The sequence below is a fragment of the Globicephala melas genome, chromosome 1 (assembly GCF_963455315.2).
Source record: "Globicephala melas chromosome 1, mGloMel1.2, whole genome shotgun sequence".
NCBI lineage: Eukaryota > Metazoa > Chordata > Mammalia > Artiodactyla > Delphinidae > Globicephala > Globicephala melas.
The window spans coordinates 49,559,180-49,580,078 of NC_083314.1; the positions used below are offsets into that span (position 1 = coordinate 49,559,180).

The following is a 20,899-nucleotide window of genomic DNA, read 5'->3' on the forward strand; positions in this document are numbered from 1 at the left end:
GTCATAACATGATAAGCCACATTTGCACTCCCACATATTGAAATAAACATAATTATTATATTGCCTAAAATGCTTAGAATCTATAGCTATCATAGCACATGAACATATACATATATATATAAAATGCCTTTTAAATAAAATATTCCTATTCTACAATGAAGTTATTTTATTATGCAGAAGTATAGTTCCTGGTGTGTATCTTTTATTTAAGTTGTAATTGCTACAGATATAGTAAGGCATATATTTCTAATTCGAGAAAATTACGTGGTGTTTCCTACTGATATGGTAATTAGGACGCTGTCTATATTTCATGTAATAAAAAAAGTTTTGTAGTTATACTTACTATTCAGGACGCTATAGGTTCCAAGTTTATAGCATCATGGTGTTCTGTGTACTCATTTGTTAAATTACAGCTTTTATTAAATTTTTTAATCATTTGCAGAAATGTTTGGAAATTGAGGTGTAGATAATATGAAGAGAAATGTGAAGATCTAAAAGCTTATACATTTTTTAAAATGGTGCTTCAATTTTTATTTTTTGAGTCAGTTAATATAACTCTTCACACATGCCACATATTTATAGTTCTTCCAAGAAAATATCTTGGATGATTTAAATAATTTATAAAGTGTACTTAATATATGAACAGAATATTTCTTATCAATCATCAGGCATATGTTATGTCTGCACAGTTCTTGTCACACAATTTATATCTCAGATTAGTGCCATATACAGTAGACACTGAATACGTGCTTCTTAGTGATATTTAAATAATATTTTATTTATTTCTAATTAATTTATTTTTGGCTGTGTTGGGTCTTCGTTGTGGTGGGCAAGCTTCTCATTGCGGTGTCTTCTCTTGTTGCGGAGCACGGGTTTTAGGTGCATGGGCTTCAGTAGTTGTGGCACACGGGCTCAGTAGTTGTGGCGCACGGGCTCAGTTGTGGCGCACAGGCTTTAGAGCGCAGGCTCAGTAGTTGTGGTGCATGGGCTTAGTTGCTCCGTGGCACGTGGGATCTTCCCAGACCAGGGCTCGAACTCATGTCCCCTGCATTGCCAGGTGGATTCTTAACCACTGTGCCACCAGGGAAGTTCCTTAAATAGCATTTTAAACTTTTACATTAATCTAAATTTGTTTTAGAACAAATGTAGCAATATAATAATATTTGAATGAATTAGATGACATTATTCCAGTGCAGCTATCATCACTCCCCCCCAGAAGCATTCATGCAATTCATTGGTTTTTCTATAGATTTTTGTCTAATGCACTCAAAAATTTCTCTTTTATTGAGCTGCTACTTTAGTTAAGTTCTTTCTGTTCTTTTGAAAGTCTAATTTTATACCATTTTCCATATGTTTATTGATTCTTTCAAATACTTTGAAGAAGATCACCTTTCTCTTGACTCCATTCCTTTCTGCACTTGCTTTGTTTTAAATTTGTGGCTCATGTCAGAATACAGTTTACATGCTTTTGGTTTGAGAAACTGCTGCAAAATCTGGCAAAACAGACAGTACTAACCTAACAAAGAAGCAAAAGGTTTAAGAGGCAGAGTCAGTGTACTAAGGCTCAATTTATGCTTCTATTTAAGAAAGGAAGGAAAAAAATGCATCCTCTTAAATAGCTTTCTACACTTGAGTATATGTTAGTTTGGTTATGTAGTTGATTAACATATTAATTTAAAGGAACTTTATTCACACTAATAATTGAGAAATGCATTCTAAACTGTCAAATTATGCTCATTTGTATTAATACAGGCAGCACCATTTAAAAATCAAGCCTATGGTAATACTTTACACCAGAAACTTGTACTTAATGCAAAATGAGAAAATAGTGAAAGTCATTTAAATCTTATGAGCTTTGGCAGTATACTTTTTTTCTGAATTTTTTATCATGGTAAAATATACATAACAAAATTCACAGATTTAACCATTTTCAAGTGTACAGTTCTGTGTCATTAAGTACTTTTACATTGTTTAACCATCACCACCGTTTTATCTCCAGAACTTTTTCATCTTCCCCAACTGAAATTCTGGACCTATTAAACACTAACTCCTCATTCCTCCCCTTCCCACAGCCCCTTGCAGCCACCATTCTACTTTCTGTGTCTATGAATCTGACTACTCTAGGTACTTCGTGTAAATGGAATCATACAATCATACACAAGCTCTCTTGAGACTGGCTTATTTCAGTTAGCATAATATCTTCAAGGTTCATCCATGTTATAACATGTCAAAGTTTCCTTCCTTTTTAAAAATGAATGATATTTGTATGTATATACTGCATTTTGTTTATCTACATATCCATCTGTGGACAGTTGGGTTGCTTTCATATTTTGGCTATTGTGAATAATGTGGCTGTGAATGTGGGTGTGCAAATTTTTGTTTGTTTTTTTCCAACACTTTATTATGAAAATTTGTAAACATACAGGAAAGTTGAAAGAATTTTACAGTGAACATCCATATCCCTACCACTAGATTCTACCACTAGTTATTTTACTATGTTTGCTTTATCAATATCTAGCCGTTTCTCCATCCATCAATTGATCTATGTTTTTGATGCATTTCAGAGTATTTTATAGACAATAAATTTTCTTCTAAATGCTTCAGCATACATATCATTAACTAGAGTTCAGTATTAGTTTGGTTTTTCTTTTAAGGTAACATGTATATATACAATGAAATGCACAAATCTGAAGTGCACATTCAATTAATTTTGACAAATGCACATACCTGTGTAACCAAAACTCCTATCAAGATATAGAACGTTACTGTCACCCCAGAAAATTCCCTCATGCCCCATCCCAAGTGGTTCTTTTTCCTAATCGTACAAAGGTAACCACTGTTCTGATAATTCTTCTAGCATAGATTGGTTTTGCCTGTTCTAGAACTTTATATAGATGGAATCATAATATGTACTTTTTTGTGTAAGGCTTCTTTCATTTAGCATAGTGTTTTTGAAGTTCATTGATATTGTCATATAGATCAGTATTCTTCCTTTATATTTCTGACTGATATTCCATTGTATGAATATGAATTCATTGTAGTGTATTTATCCATAATCTTCTGATGGACACCTGGCTACCTTATTATTATCACTGGATTACTTATTATTTTATACAGGATGAAGTAATATCTCCCTTGCTTACTCCTTAACCCTTTAGTTACTAACATTATGGCTTAGTAAATGCTTATAAAGGGAGTTTCTAAAGTAGTGTATTTAAAATCCTTCTGAATTCCCTGATAGCTCAGCAATACCATTTCCTTTTACCTTAGATCTTAGCCAGTGAAGGAGATCAAGTATTCACTTATTTTAAATGTGTATTAGCTTCCATGCTAGCCACATCTTGCGGTCATAAACTGCCACCCAGTCCTACTGCTGTCTGAGGTTTTGAAAGAACGTTGTTGGTTCACTAATGAGAGGTGGGTGGAAGTAGGAGGCTTTGTGTAGTTTCTGGTGGTTGCAGGTGGGGGAGTTCTCACTGTAGCCAGCTGCTACAATGGCAGCAGCAAAGGGTAGAAGATAGGGATAGGAGAGAGGAGGCAGAGACACTACAGGTTATTGGTAGCTGAAGTCAATCAATTGTAAGTTGAAACCCAATTTTTTGGAGAGAGAAATTCAAGTCAACCTATTTGCAGTATTTCACTTCATAATTAGACAGTACTATACCATATCATCTTTGATAAAATGGCAACTCTTAACAAATATAAAAATACCAACTTTGCCATGTTTTTGTCTACTGTATGTATGGTGTACATGTTTTGTTTGTATCTGTTCTCAAAATACCCTAAGAACATCGAGTCATTTTATAATACCATCTCTTTTCATTTAATTTGTGATAGCCAGGAGAAATCTAATTTTTAAAAATTCTGCATGGTTTAAGAACAAGTAACCAAGGATATCAAAGAAGCATATAAAATATTAAGACTCACTCTGTATTTTCCAGAAGGTATGAAAGTAATACCACTTAATAGGTTAGCTGCCACCCTGCACTTTCCAAGCACTTTAGAGTCATTCATCTGTCTGAGGTAAGACGGTATTTGCACCCTTGGTTAACAGATGGGAACTCTTTCTTCCCTGCTGTGTTTTACTGTATTTGAATTCCAGAATTTATCCAGAGCTCTCCAAACAGTGCTTGTGGTTTTCTGCTGACCTAACAAAGATTCCTTTTAATAATGGCTTTCCCCACAAATGTCCCAAATAGTTCTGCGATATTCTTTCAGAAGTTATTAAAACTAGAAGCAGACAAACAATTGTCAGCTTTTGTGGTAACAGTAAAAATAAATTTAACTTGAAAATTTGTAAGAGATTATATCATTCATAGAAGATAAAACAATTATATCTAAAAATAGGTAAAATATCTCATAAGTTTGTATAAAATCTTTAAGCAAATATAAATTTAATGTGCGCCTAATTGATGGTTTTCCTTCTGGAAGAGAAATTATGGAATCCTGTATCTAAACTAATTTAGTAAATTTAATAATTGCATTATATTGGTCCATATATGTTTATGGTTAACAAAGAGAAAGGAGAGAAACCACAGGTGTTTATTTACTGATTTTATCAGTAGGGGTTATGAGGATAGATATGCAGATATCTATAGATAGATAGTTATCTATAGATAGCTTTGCAGATATCTATAGATAGATATCTATAGATAGATATGCAGATATCTTCTCTGCAAATTACTGGTTATTTATTACTTGAACTAATAATCTTAGAGTATGTTTACAGGAACTCTACAATTTGAAGAAGTAAAGAGTTATCACATTCAGATACCTGGTTGTGCTGATCTTTGTTCATTTAAATGCAGGATATTTGAAGGCAAAAATTCCAAAGCCTGATTTACTTTATCTATGCTTATTTACAAGTATGTTTAATCCTGCTCTTGTTTTTGAACTTCTTAATGCTGCATAAAAATATTAATCATTAGGTGGTCTTAATGTAGCTATCTTCAGCCCTTCTGCAGAAAGTCATTATCAGAGAATTCATTCTAATTCAAGGTTAATTAGTGTACCATTAAAATAATGTGTTACAAAAATTAATTACATTGCAGGTCAGAAAACCTGTTAAAAAGCATAGTGTAAATGTCTGAGAGCACATCATCCTCCTTAAAACATTGCTATACAAGTGCCACCCTTCTAGAAAATATATCCAAAGTGAAAATCACTACTGAGGTCCAGTCATAGGTGTTTCGTCTAAAGTAAATTTTTGGCACCACATATGGGAAATTTAAAATATAACTCCCCATTAACAGTAAAATGCGTTGCTTGTCTGCTTTCCCACCGAAACAGCTAAGGATTTATAATTTAGCATTAGGCTATGTAACCCTATTGGGTTAAACCTAAGGAGAAATCAGGAATCTGGTTGAGAAATAGAAATTATCTGTACATCTTGTAGTAAAAATACTAGATATATTAATATTATGTTTTCTTACTTAACTATTAGGTACTTCTGGTAGGTTCCCTGTGTAAGTCTATCAGGCATCATTTTAACTATGTAGTAATTCTTGTTAATAATTTAACATAATAGCCATAAAATGTACAGTTAAAATTAGAACTAAGAATGATACAGACTTTGACATTTTATCTGATTATTTTAATGTAAAAACTGTGAAACAATTACATTGAACTATAAAATATTTTATACATTGGTATTAGTTCTGAGAGTCTAATTAGAATATCTATCTATTCGTATAGAGGGTTTTGAAATTAGTGCTCTAGTAACACTAAATCAGTACACGTTAGAGCTGGAGAACATTTACCATAGGCAACTCTATTCTCTACTCCACAATACATTTTTTACTTGGCTTTTAGAATTGTCTCCATTTAAAAAATTTTTAGTGGGCTCTGAGCAAAGTAGTTTTGCTGTTACAATAAACTGAATGATTTGCCCACGTTTTAAAATTTTTTGCTTCCCTTCCTCTTCGGATTTTGTGTAAGCCTATTGCAAAACAGATATTCACAGGTAAGTAAAAATAAATTGAGCAAATGAAAGAAAAAGAAAAGGACAATTTGTAAGGAAGAAGTTGTCTTACTTTTTGTTTGTTTGTTTCAAGAATAGTTCCTGGTTTGATTAGTTGAACGAATAGGTATGTGAAGAGAGTCTGTAAGGTGAAGTGTGTGAGTTTAGAAAAGCTTTCTTGAAAAGTGCTTTTTACTTTAAAGTCATCTTTGTCCCAGCTTATATCTCCTTAAATCTTTTCTAAAATGACATAAAGCAGGGATTTCAACTTAATTTGGAAAAACATTCCATTCTTTAAAAAATGACATCATTACCACCCTGAAAAAAGTAGTGTTAAGCCATACATCACTCATTTCTTCAGAAAAGCCCTTAGCTTTGGGGGTTTTGTTTATTCTTTGGACTGAGTAGGCTCCTTTCATTAACTAAACCAAGATGTCTGACAGTGGAGAAAAGAATTAACACATTGAGAGTAACCGTTCATCCTTGGTAGACAACAGTTAAAATTAATGTTTCATATTTAGTACTTTTGTCTCCTGACAGTTAATATCTATTCTGTTTTACAAGTGGCTTTCACAGTCAGCATTTGAAGACAAACACTAGCAGACTTTACTAATGTTTTGGGGATATTTCAGGGTGTAAATTTGGGATATGAAGGGGAAATGCTTAGTTTCAAAGTGATTAAATTTTCTTACATTTTAAGGAATAAACTTGAGTAAATTTAGATAAACTGCATTTAGATTATGATCTCTACCTAGGTTTAAGTACTTATTTTTTTTTTATCCATAGGATTTTTTTCACCAGAAGTGGACATAATTTAAAACTATCTCTTACCTTTATAGAGTACTTCAAAATTTACAAAGCATTATTTTGTAACTCATTCATTCAACAAATGTTATTGGTATTATTGTTGTTAGTGTTACCCCCACGCTGTGGGTGAGGAAGCTGTTCAGGCTGAAGAAAGTCACTGGGCTAGTACAGAACAGATTCCAGAAGTAGAACTCAGGACTTTCTATTGATTTCCAGTCTGCTGATTTTCCCATAGAACATTTTATATCAATCATTCTTAGAATAGTTAATCTACATTTTTGCATATTACTCTGTCTTTCTTCAGACTTTATATCTTTTATATGGTCCCACACTGGATTAACAAATTCATTTATCTTTTTCTGTGTTTTTAGGGCAGAGCTCTACTCCACTGGGCTTGTGATCGAGGACATAAGGAACTAGTCACAGTCCTGCTACAACATAGAGCTGATATTAACTGTCAGGTAAGAGTGATGAAAAGGGAGTTTTTTTAAAAAAATTGGGGTAAAATCCACATAAAGTAAATTTTACCATATTAACAATTTTAAAGTGTACAGTCGAGTGGCATTTAACAATGTGCAGCCATCACTACTGTCTTGTCCTGCAGCATTTTCATCACCCCAGAAGTACGCTTTGTACCCATTAAGTGGTCACTCCCTATTTCCCCCTCACTCCAGACCTTAGCAACAACTAATCTGCTTTCTCAGTGGATTTGCCTCTTCTAGATATTTTATATAAATGGAGTCATAAAATATGTGGCCTTTGTTTCTGGCTTCCTTCACTTGGCATATTTTCAAGGATTATCCATGTTGTAACATGTAACAGTACTTCATTCCTTTTTGTGGCTAAATAATATTCCGTTGTATGGATAGACCACATTTTATCAATTCATCAGTTGATGAGCAGTTGGGTTGTTTCCACCCTTTGGCAGTTGTGAATAATTGCGGTGAACAATTTGTGTACATGTTTTTGTTTAAACACTTGTTTTCAGTTCTTTTGGTTCTGTACCTAGGAGGAGAATTTAAGTTATATGGTAATTTGATGTTTAACTTTTTGAGGAACCTCCAAACTTTTCCACAGGAGCTACACCATTTTACATTCCCGCCAGCAATTCACGAGTGTTCCAGTTTTTCCACTTCTTCGCCAATACACATTATTTTTCTGTTCATTAGCCATTCTAATGGGCATGAAGTGATATCTCATCATGGTATGGATTTGATTTGCTTTTCCCTAATGACTAATGATGCTGAGTATCTTTTCATGTACTTGTTGACAGTTTATATGTCTTCTTTGGAAAAATGTCTATTTAAGTGTTTCACCCCTTTTTAAACTGAGTTGTCTTTTATATTTAAGATCTAAAAATTCTTTATATATATTCTGGACATTAGACCATTATCAGATGTATGATTTGCAGATATCTTCTCCCTTTTCGTGGGCTGTTTTTTCGCTTTCTTAATAGTGCCCTTTGGTGCATGTAAAGTTTTTAATTTTGATGAAGTCCAGTGTATCTATTTCCTTTTGTTGGTTGTGCTTTTGGCATCATACCTGAGAAACCTTTGCCAAATCCAAGGTCATTAAGATTTACCCTGAAATTTTCTTTCTTTCTTTTTCTCTCTTTTTTTTTTTGACTGTGGCAAAATATATATAACATAAAATTTACCGCCTTAACCATTTTAAGTGTACAGTTCTGTGGCATTAACTACTTTTACGGTGTTTAACCGTCACCACCATTCATCTCTAGAACCTATTCATCTTCTCCAATTGAAACCCTGTGCTCATAACTAGCTCCCCATTCCCCACCCTACCCCGTCAGCCCCTGGCAGCCACCATTCTACTTTCTCTCTTCATGAATTTGACTACTGTAGATACCTCATACAAGTAGAATCATACAATATTTGTCCTTTTGTGACTGGCTTATTTCGCTTAGCATAATGTCTTCAAGGTTCGTCCCTGATGTAGCATGTGTCAGAATTTCTTTCCTTTTTAAAACTAAATAATGTTGCATTGTATGTGTATACCATATTTTGTTTATCCAGATATCCATCTACAGACACTTAGGTGACTTTCATCTTTTGGCTGTTGTGATTAATACTTCTATGAATATGGGTAACAAATGTCTGTTTGAATCCTTGCTTTCACTTCTTTTGAGTATATACCCAGAAGTGGAATTGCTGGATCATATGGTAATTCTTCGTTTAATGTTTTGAAGAATCACCATACCATTTCCACAGTGGCTGCACCATTCTACCTTCCCATCAACAATGCACAATTGTTCCAGTTTCTCCAAATCCTTACCAACACTTGTTATTTTCTGTATTTCTGATATTAGCCATCCTGGTGGGTGTGAAGTGGTATCTCATTGTGGTTTTAATTTCACTTCCATAATGATTAATGATGTTGAACATTATTAATGTTGAACAATCAGTTTTGGCCATTTGTATATCTTCTTTGGAGAAATGTCTATTCATGTCCTTTGCCCATTCTTTAATTGGGTTGTTTGGGGTTTTTTTGTTGTTAAGCTGTAAGAAGTCTTTATATAGTCTGGATATCACCCCCTTATCAGATGCATGGTTTACAAATATTTTCTCCCATTCTTTGGGTTTTCTTTCACTCTGCTGATAATAGTGTCCTTTGATGCACAATAGTTTAAAATTTTGATGAAGTTCAACTTATGTATTTTTCCTTTTGTTGCCTGTGTTTTTGGTGTCATATCCAAGAAATCACTGCAAAATGCCATGCCATGAAGCTTTTTCCCAGGTTTTCTTTAAGAGCTTTATGATTTTAGCTTTGTTTTTTGACCCAAGTAAAAGGTAACGTAAGGGTCCAGCTTCATTTTTTTGCATGTGGATATTCAGTTTTCCCAGCGCCATTTATTGAAAGGCTGTCTTTTCTTCACTGAATGGTCCTGACACCCCTTGTCAGAAATCACTTGACCATATATGCAAGAGTTTGGGATCTCTATTCTATTCCATTGGTCTATATGTCTGTCTTTATGCCACTACTACCCTGGTTTGATTACTGTAGCTTTGTAGTAATTTTTGAAATCAGGAAGTGTGAGACTTCCAACTTGTTTTTCTTTTTCAAGATGGTTTTGGCTATTCTGGGTCCCTTAAGTTTCCATATGAATTTTAGGATGGATTTTTCTAATTCTACGAAAAAGTCATTGGGGTTTTGATGGAGGTTGCATTGAATCTATAGATCGATTTGGGGAGTACAGGTTTCCCTTGCTCTCTGAAAGTAAATCATTCCTACGAAACCTTTTGTAAGCCAAAATGATGTAAAGCAAAGAAGCAATTACCTTAGGACACATCTTGCTAACGAACGCACAAAGTAAACTGAGATAAAGCACAGATGCTCACACAGTTAAAAGTTATGGTGGCTTCGTGCTGAGATGCACAGTGTAGTTCCTGGAGAAGGAGCTAGATGGTGCCGCTCTTAGTGCTCAGGGTGCACGCTGCCTCTACAATAGCCAGCTGCAAAACAAAGGGCGAGCGCTGGTTTTGCTTTTCACCTTTTTTTGTAAAAGCAAAAATCGTCTTTAGATTTCTTTCGGTTAGCAAAAACAGGTACTAATGTAGGTCTTTAGTAAAAGTGAAGTGGCATAAAGCAGACTTTTGAAAAGCAAGAGATACCTGTATTGTCATCTTAACAATGGTAAGTCTTCCAATCCATGGAATGGCCTTTTTTGTGTCTCTAATTTCTTTCAGCATTGTTTTATAATTTTCAGTATACAGTACGTTTGCCTCCTTGGTTTAGTTTATTCCTGAGTATTTTATTTTTTTTTGACACTATTGTAAATGAAGCTATTTTCTAAATTTCTTTTTTTGATTATTCATTGTTAGTGTTTAGAAATGCAAGTGATTTTTGTGTGTTGATTCTTTATCCTGCAACTTGGCTGAATTTGCTTATTAGTTCTAACAGCTTTTTGTGGAATCTTAAGGGTTTTCTACATACAAGATATGTTCTCTATGAACAGAGATAATTTTACTTCTTCCTTTCCAACTTGGATGCCTTTTATTTCATCTTCTTGCCTAACTGCTCTGACTAGACCTTCTAGTACTGTGTTGAATAAAAGTAGTAAAAGTGGGCATCCTTGTCTTATTTAGGAGTTTGCTTTTTAATTTAGTATAAATTATACTAAAGATAGATACAAAATGCTTTTCCTTTACATAATATTTGTTGGCATATCCCTTCCACTTTAGTCCCCTCGGCCTCCTGGGCTCACCCTGAACTTTTCATCAAGTCTGAAATTTTCAGTTCTAATTGTACTCTCCAATTCATTTCACTCTAAATCTCTTATTTGGCTCTATGGAAATCCTGAGTCCCTTGACTGATCTGCCTTCTCCCATTTTAGTTCATTTTGTCCACTCTCATGCAATTATCCTCATCTTCATTCCCATTCCCTGTTTTTCACCTGGCAAAATGCTAATTCTGATTACAGTTGCCTGCCTTCTATACATCTACACTCTGGGTCTGGGCAAAGCTAGAAAAAAAAATTACTCAGCCTGGATATTATCATAAATCATGGTATCCATCTTTAATTTTGACTGGCAAGTCTTACGGTCTTTCTTACTCTCACATTTTCCCTTATTTCACAGACAAAATAGAAGACCTCTTTATCTCCAACCTGTCTCTCAGCCAGTAGCTGCAGCAACATATATTTCTTGGACACCCCTCAGACACTTCAAATGCACAGTGTCTAACACTGAACTTACCATCTCTCAACAGCCACCGCCCCCGCCCCCCCCGTAATTGGCATCAGCATCCACCCAGTACTCCAGGACTCATCCTTTATTCTTCTCTCATTTTCACACCCACTGAAGTCCTATAGGTTCTGCCTGCTAAGTGTACCTCAAATCTATCCACTTCTCTATTTCAGCATTGCCAACACACAAGCTTATTAAATTATTTCAGCAGCTCTCAACTATATCCCTGCTTCTAATCTTGATGTCCTTCGATACATTTCCCACTTTTCATCTGGAGATTCTTTCTAAAATGCTAATTTTCAGGGGCTTCCCTGGTGGTGCAGAGGTTGAGAATCCGCCTGCCAATGCAGGGGACACGGGTTCGAGCCTTGGTCCGGGAAGATCCCCCATGCCGCGGAGCAACTGAGCCCGTGCGCCGCAACTACTGAGCCTCCGCTCTAGAGCCCGCGAGCCACAACTACTGAAGCTCGTGCGCCTAGAGCCCATGCTCTGCAACTAGAGAAGCCACTGCAATGAGAAGTCCACGCACTGCAATGAAGACCCAACACAGCCAAAAATAAATAAATAAATTAGGGAAAAAAAGAATGAAATGCTAATTTTCAAATGTTCTCTTGTTTACTTTTATTATTCTAAGGTAAAATCTAAATTTAATTTGCCCTATAAAACCCTTCATGATCTGGACCTTGCTTACCTCTCCACTTATTTCTCAGCACACTCCTAGCTTATGGTATGCTGAGTTCCACTGGTTCTGAAGAACTTGACATGCTGCTCACCTGTTGGCCGCCTTTTTTTTTTTTTGAACATCTTTATAGGAGTGTAATTGCTTTACATTGTTGTGTTAGTTTCTGCTGTATAACAAAGTGAGTCAGCTATATGTATATATATATCCCCATATCCCCTCCCTCTTCAGCCTCCCTCCCACTCTCCCTATTTCACCCCTCTAGATGGTCACAAAGCACCAACCTGATCTCCCTGTTCTATGCAGCTGCTTCCCACTAGCTATGTATTTTACATTTCGTAGTGTATATATGTCAGTGCCATTCTCTCACTTCGTCCCGGCTTATCCTTCCCCTTCCCGTGTCCTCAAGTCTATTTTCTACGTCTGCATCTTTATTCCTGTCCTGCCCCTAGGTTCTTCAGAACCTTTTTAGATTCCATATATATCTGTTAGCATACAGTATTTGTTTTTCTCTTTCTGACTTACTTCATTCTGTATGACAGACTCTAGTCCATCCACCTCACTACAAATAACTCAATTTTGTTTCTTTTTATGGCTGAGTAGTATTACATTGTATATATGAGCCACATCTTCTTTACCCATTCATCTGTCAGTGGACACTTAGGTTGCTTCCATGTCCTGGCTATTGTAAATAGTACTGCAATGAACATTTTGGTACATGACTTTTTTTGAATTATGGTTTTCTCAGGGTATAAGCACAGTAGTGGGATTGCTGGGTGATATGATAGTTCTATTTTTAGTTTTTTAAGGAACCTTCATACTGTTCTCCATAGAGAACAGTATCAATTTACATTCCCACTAACAGTATCAATTTACATTCCCACTAACAGTGCAAGAGTGTTCCCTTTTCTCCACACCCTCTCCAGCATTTATTGTTTATAGATTTTTTTGATGATGGCCATTCTGACTGATGTGAGGTGATACCTCATTGTAGTTCTGATTTGCATTTCTCTATTAATTAGTGATGTTGAGCATCCTTTTATGTGTTTGTTGGTAGTCTGTATATCTTCTTGGAAGAAATGTATATTTAGGTCTTCTGCCTATTTTGGCATTGGGTTGTTTGTTTTTTTGATATTGAGTTGCATGAGCTGCTTGTATATTTTAGAGATTAATCCTTTGTCAGTTGCTTCATTTGCAAATACTTTCTCCCATTCTGAGGGTTGTCTTTTCGTCTTGTTTATGGTTTCCTTTGCTGTGGAAAGCTTTCAAGTTTCATTAGGTCCCATTTGTTTATTTTTGTTTTTACTTCCATTTCTCTAGGAGGTGGGTCAAAAAGGATCTTGCTGTGATATATGTCACAGAGGGTTCTGCCTATGTTTTCCTCTAAGAGTTTTATAGTGTCTGGCCTTACATTTAGGCCTTTAATCCATTTTGAGTTTATTTTTGTGTACAGTGTTAGGGAGTGTTCTAATTTCATTCTTTTACATGTAGCTATCCAGTTTTCCCAGCACCACTTATTCAAGAGGCTGTCTTTTCTCCATTATATATTCTTGCCTCCTTTATCAAAGATAACGTGACCATATGTGCGTGGGTTTATCTCTGGGCTTTCTATCCTGTTCCATTGACCTATATTTCTGTTTTTGTGCCAGTACCATACTGTCTTTATTACTGTAACTTTGTAGTATAGTCTAAAGTCAGGGAGCCCGATTCCTCCAGCTCCGTTTTTCTTTCTCAAGATTGCTTTGGCTGTTCGAGGTCATTTATGTTTCCATACAAATTGTGACATTTTTTGTTCTAGTTCTCTGAAAAATGCCATTGGTAGTTTGATAGTGATTGCATTAAATCTGTAGATTGCTTTGGGTAGTATAGTCATTTTCACAATGTTTGATTCTTCCAATCCAAGAACATGGTATATCTCTCCATCTGTTTGTATCAACTTTAATTTCTTTCATTAGTGTCTTATAGTTTTCTGCGTACAGGTCTTTTGTCTGCTTAGGTAGGTTTATTCCTAGGTTTTTTATTCTTTTTGTTGCAGTGGTAAGTGGGAGTGTTTCCTTAATTTCAGTTTCAGTTTTTTCATCACTAGTGTATAGGAATGCAAGAGATATCTGTGCATTAATTTTGTATCCTGCTACTTTACCAGATTCATTGATTAGCTCTAGTAGTTTTCTGGTAGCATCTTTAGGATTCTCTATGTATAGTATTATGTCATCTGCAAACAGTGACAGTTTCACGTCTTCTTTTCTGATTTGGATTCCTTTTATTTCTTTTTTGTCTCTGATTGCTGTGGCTAAAACTTCTAAAACTATGTTGAATAATAGTGGTGAGAATGGGCAGCCTTGTCTTGTTCCTGATGTGAGTGGAAATGGTTTCAGTTTTTCACCATTGAGAGCGATGTTGGCTGTGGGTTTGTCATATATAGCCTTTATAAAATGTTGAGGTAAGTTCCCTCTATGCCTACTTTTGGAGAGTTTTTATCATAAATGGGTGTTGAATTTTTTGAAAGCTTTTTCTGCATCTGTTGAGACTATCATATGGTTTTTATTCTTCAGTTTGTTAATATGGTGTATCACATTGATTGATTTGCATATATTCAAGAATCCTTGCATTCCTGGGATAACCCCCACTTTATCATGGTATATGATCCTTTTAATGTGCTTCTGTATTCTGTTTGCTAGTATTTTGTTGAGGATTTTCACATCTATGTTCATTAGTGATACTGGCCTGTAGTTTTCTTTTTTTGTAACATCTTTGTCTGGTTTTGGTATCAGCATGATGGTGGCCTCGTAGAAGGAATTTGGGAGTGTTCCTCCCTCTGCTATATTTTGGAAGAGTTTGAGAAGAATAGGTCTTAACTCTTTTGTAAATGTTTGATAGAATTTGCCTGTGAAGCCATCTGATCCTGGGCTTTTGTTTGTTGGAAGATTTTTAATCACAGTTTCAATTTCAGTGCTTGTGATTGGTCTGTTTACATTTTCTATTTCTTCTTCTAGGTTCAGTCCTGGAAGGTTGTGCTTTTCTACTAATATGTCCATTTCTTCCAGATTGTCCATTTTATTGGCATATAGATGCTTTTAGTAATCTCTCATGGTCCTTTGTATTTCTGCAGTGTCAGTTGTTACTTCTCCTTTTTCATTTCTAATTCTGTTGATTTGTCTTCTCCCTTTTTCACTTCATGCATCTGGCTAATGGTTTATCAATTTTGTTTATCTTCTCAAAGAACCAGCTTTTAGTTTTATTGATCTTTGCTATCATTGCCTACATTTCCCTTTCATTTATTTCTGATCTGATCTTTATGATTTCTTTCCTTCTGCTAACTTTGGGGATTTTTTGGTCTTCTTTCTCTAATTGCTTTAGTGTAAGGTTAGGTTGTTTGAGATTTTTCTTGTTTATTGAGGTAGGATTGTATTGCTATGAACTTCCCTCTTAGAACTGCTTTTGCTGCATCCCATAGGTTTTGGGTCATCGTGTTTTCATTGTCATTTGTTTCTAGGTATTTTTTGATTTCCTCTTTGATTTCTTCAGTGATCTCTTGGTTATTTAGTAGCGTGTTGTTTAGCCTCCATGTGTTTTTTTTTTTTTTTTTTTTTTTTGCGGTACGCGGGCCTCTCACTGCTGCAGCCCCTCCCGTTGCGGAGCACAGGCTCCGGTCGTACTGGCCCAGTGGCCATGGCCCACGGGCCCAGTCGCTGCACGGCATGTGGGATCTTCCCGGACTGGGGCATGAACCCGTGTCCCCTGCATCGGCAGGCGGACTCTCAACCAGTGCGCCACCAGGGAAGCCCCTCTACTTTTTTAACATTTTTTTTCCTGTAACTGATATCTAGGCTCATAGTGTTGTGGTCGGGAAAGATACTTGATACGATTTCAATTTTCTTAAATTTACCAAGGCTTGATTTGTGACCCAAGATATGACCTATCCTGGAAAATGTTTCATGAGCACTTAAGAAAAAAGTGTATTCTGTTGTTTTTAATGGAATGTCCTATAAATATCAGTTAGGTCCATCTTGTTTAATGTGTCATTTAAAGCTTGTGTTTCCTTACTAATTTTCATTTTGGTTGATCTGTCCATTGGTGAAAGTGGGGTGTTAAAGTCCCTGCTATTATTGTGTTACTCTTTATTTCCCCTTTTGTGGCTGTTAGCATTTTTTGCCTTATGTATTGAGGTGCTCCTATGTTGGGTGCATAAATATTTACAACTGTTACATTTTTTTCTTGGATTGATCCCTTGATCATTATTTAGTGTCCTTCTTTGTCTCCTGTAATAGTTTTTAAAGTGCATTTTGTCTGATATGAGAATTGCTACTCCAGCTTTCTTTTGATTTCCATTTGCATGGAATATCTTTTTCCATCCCTTCACTTTCAGTCTGTATGTGTCCCTAGGTTGAAGTGGGTCTCTTGTAGACAGCATATATATGGGTCTTGTTTTTGTATCCATTCAGCCTGTTTGGGTCTTTCAGTTGGAGCATTAAACCATTTATATTTAAGGTAATTATCAATATGTATGTTCCTATTACCATTTTCTTAATTGTTTTGGGTTTGTTATTGTAGGTCCTTTCCTTCTCTTGTGTTTCCTGCCTAGAGAAGTTCCTTTAGCATTTGTTGTAAAGCTGGTTTGGTGGTGCTGAATTCTCTCAGATTTTGCTTGTCTGTAAAGGTTTTAATTTCTCTGTCAAATCTGAGTGAGATCCTTGCTGGGTAGAGTAATCTTGGTTGTAGGTTTTTCCCTTTCATCATTTTAAATATGTCATGCCACTCCTTTCTGGCTTGCAGAGTTTGTGCTGAAGGATCAGCTGTTAACCTTAAGGGGATTCCCTTGTATGTCATTTGTTACTTTTCCCTTGCTGCTTTTAATATTTTTTCTTTGTATTTAATTTTTGATAGTTTGATTAATATGTGTCTTGGCGTGTTTCTCCTTGGATTTATCCTGTATGGGACTCTCTGCTTCCTCGACTTGATTGACTATTTCCTTTCCTATATTAGGGAAGTTTTCAACTATAATCTCTTCAAATATTTTCTCAGTCCCTTTCTTTGTCTTTTCTTCTGGGACCCCTATAATTCGAATGTTGGTGCGTTTAATGTTGTCCCAGAGGTATCTGAGACTGTCCTCAATTCTTTTCATTCTTTTTTCTTTATTCTGCTCTGTGGTAGTTATTTCCACTATTTTATCTTCAAGGTCACTTATCCGTTTTTCTGCCTCAGTTATTCTGCTATTGATTCCTTCTAGAGAATTTTTAATTTCATTTATTATGTTGTTCATCATTGTTTGTTTGCTCTTTAGTTCTTCTATATCCTTGTTAAACATTTCTTGTATTTTCTCCATTCTATTTCCAAGATTTTGGATTATGTTTACTGTCATTACTCTGAATTCTTTTTCAGGTAGACTGCCTGTTTCCTCTTCATTTGTTTGGTCTGGTGGGTTTTTACCTTGCTCCTTCATCTGCTGCGTATTTCTCTGTCTTCCTGTTTTGCTTAACTTACTGTGTTTGGGGTCTCCTTTTCGCAGGCTGCAGGTTCGTAGTTCCCATTGTTTTTGGTGTCTGACCCCAGTAGGTAAGGTTGGTTCAGTGGGTTGTATAGGCTTCCTGGTGGAGGGGACTAGTGCCCGTGTTCTGGTGGATGAGGCTGGATCTTTTCTTCCTGGTGGGCAGGACTGAGTTCTGTGGTGTGTTTTGGGGTGTCTGTGAACTTACCATGATTTTAGGCAACCTCTCTGCTAATGTTTGGGGTTGTGTTCCTGTCTTGCTAGTTGTTTGGCATGGGGTGTCCAGCACTGGAGTTTGCTGTTGAGTGGAGCTGGGTCTTAGCGTTGAGGTGTAGATCTCTGGGACAGCTCTCGCCGATTGATATTACATGGGGCCAGGAGGTCTCTGGTGGTCCAATGTCCTGAACTTGGCTCTCCCACTTCCGAGGCTCAGGCCTGACACCCAGCTGGAGCACTGAGATCCTGTCAGACACATGGCTCAGAAGAAAAGGGAGAAAAAAATAGAATAAAATAAAATAAAGGTATTAAAATAAAAAAAAATTTTAATTATTAAAAAATAAAAAAGTAATTAAAAAAAGAGAGCAACCAAACCAATAAACAAATCCACCAATGATAACAAGCACTAAAAACTAAACTAAGATAAACATATAAATCAGAAAGTAGTCAGTCTCATACAGCAAACCCCAAGTCTGCAGTTGCTCCCAAAGTCCGCTGCCTCAATTTTGGGATGATCATTGTCTATTCAAGTGTTCCACAGATGCAGGGAGATCAAGTTGATTGTGGAGATTTAATCTGCTGCTCCTGAGGCTGCTGGGAGAGATTTCCCTTTCTCTTCTTTGTTCGCACAGCTCCTGGGGTTCAGCTTTGGTTTTGGCCCCGCCTCTGCATGTAGGTTGCCTGAGGGTGTCTCTTCTTCACCCAGAAAGGCGGGGGCTAAAGGAGAAGCTGATTAGGGGGCTCTGGCTCACTCAGGCCTGGGTGAGGGAGGGGTACAGAATACGGGGTGAGCCTGCAGTGGCAGAGGCTGGTGTGACATTGCCACAGCCTGAGGTGTGCCGTGCGTTCTCCTGGGGAAGTTGTCCCTGGATCACGAGACCCTGGCAGTGATGGGATGCACAGTTCCCAGGTGGGAAGGTGTGGATAGTGACCTGTGCTTGCACACAGGCTTCTTGGTGGCTGCAGCAGCAGCCTTAGCATTTCATGCCCGTCTCTGGTGTCCACGCTGATAGCCACAGCTTGCATCCATCTCTGAAGCTCATTTAGGCAGTGCTCTGAATCCCCTCTCCTCGTGCACCCTGAAACAATGGTCTCTTGCCTCTTAGGTCCAGAATTTTTTCCCAAACTCCCTCTCAGCCAGCTGTGGTGCATCAGCCCCTTTCAGGCTGTGTTCACGCAGCCATTCCCAGTCCTCACCCTGGTATCTGACCTCTGAAGCCCGAGCCTCAGCTCCCAGCCCCCGCCCGCCCCAGCTTGTGAGCAGACAAGCCTCTCGGGCTGGTGAGTGCTGGTCGGCACCGATCCTCTGTGCGGGAATCTCTCCGCTTTGCCCTCTGTACCCCTCTTGCTGAGCTCTCCGCCATGGCTCCAAAGCTTCCCCCCCACCCACTCCCCGTCTCCACCAGTGAAGGGGCTTCCTAGTGTGTGGAAGCATTTCCTCCTTCACAGCTCCCTCCCAGAGTTGCAGGTCCCGTCCTTATTCTTTTGTCTCTGTTTTTTCTTTTTTCTTTTGCCCTACCCAGGTATGTGGGGAGTTCTTGCCTATTGGGAAGTCTTAGGCCTCCTGCCAGCATTCAGTAGGTGTTCTCTAGGAGTTGTTCCACATGTAGATGTATTTTTGATGTATTTGTGAGGAGGAAGGTGATCTCCACATCTAATTCCTCTGCTGTTTTGAAGGTCCTCCTGTTGGTCTTCTTAGATACTGTTTTCTGTCTCCTTTGTTCTCCCTCCTAGGCCTCAGTTTACACATCATTTCCTTCAGGAAGCCTTCCTTCACTCTGACCAGATAGACACCCCCACTTATATAGCTCCCTGTTCTTAAGCTCATCAAAGAGCTACCACAGTGCAGTCACCTTGTTTTGTAATTCACTGTTTACATGTCTGTCCTCAGCACCACCGTATACAGGTACCAGAGTATGGTTGTATGACCAGTGCCTCGTATGTCTGACATATAGTCAGTGCTCAGTAAATATTGAACAAAGGAATATCAGCTTATAAAGAAGTTGACAAAATGTTAGAAAAAATATATCATGACAAGCAGAAAAGACCAAAGCATTTACCAGAACCTTTGGGGTATCCTTGTTATTTTATTAGAATAAATACTTCTTTCCCCGTTAGACATGTGTGCATTCTTCTTGGGCCAGTTCCCTAGCTTCGAGTCATAGGTCAGACTCATAACCTTAAGCCATATATATTTCACTGATTTTTTTTTTTAGTAGTTTGTATATATACAAAGGAAAGAAAACTCAAAAAATGCAAAAGACTAACTTTAAATAATTCTTTCTCCTATCCTTGTTTCAGAACTTTGATGTTTTAAGGAATATTAGCATTTTCATTGTGATATAATTATTATTAAAACTTTTCTTCTAGTACTTTCATCATTTCATGGTTTCTGTGATCCATCTAGAATTAATTTGTGTCACATGTATGCAATAGGAATTTTATTTTTGTCCAGATGTTGCCAGCTTTGCTTTTGTCTAGATGATTAGCTAGTTGTTCCAATAATGTTTATTGAATAATCTTTTCTCTACTGATTTGAACTGTCTTCTTTTTATAGTCTTACTTCATCTACATATTTCACTGTGTTTCTCGACTATTCTATTGTTCTGTTTTTCTGTTCATGTACTTGTGCTATGCTGTTTTAAGTATTGTAGCTTCAAAATATGTTTTAATACCTGGCAGGATAGATTACTTAATTACTTATTCAGAATATTCTCTATTATTTTTGCTTGTTTATTTTTCTTTGTGAACTTTAAAATCATCTTTCCAACCCTCACTTCCCCCAGTCACCACCAACACTAAGTTAAAAAACAAACAAAAACTTATTGGTGCACTCATGACTTTTATTTGGTTTGCATTGTCAGGGGTAGTATTTTAGAGGGAAGTGTCCCTAGTTTAGGCTCAGCCTGAAGTTTTTGCCTGTGGATTTCTTGTATTCTATTTGTTTGAGTATTATAAGACAAACAATACAAAAAACTGCTGTACGTGGCTTTATAGAATGCTCTTTACCTAACACTAAACTTTAATGCAAAGTAAAAGTTCCACGTAGG

General features: G+C 36.8%; 1 protein-coding gene across 2 annotated transcripts in view; it reads left to right on the top strand.

The window, feature by feature from the left end:
- Positions 1–20,899, top strand: part of ACBD6 (acyl-CoA binding domain containing 6) — a 233,018-nt gene that overhangs the window by 95,884 nt on the left and 116,235 nt on the right. For both annotated transcript variants that reach the window (XM_030847624.2, XM_060295701.1), the window contains exon 6: positions 7,138–7,227. In XM_030847624.2, the coding sequence (XP_030703484.1) occupies positions 7,138–7,227 (90 nt within the window). The remainder of the gene's footprint in view (positions 1–7,137; positions 7,228–20,899) is intronic.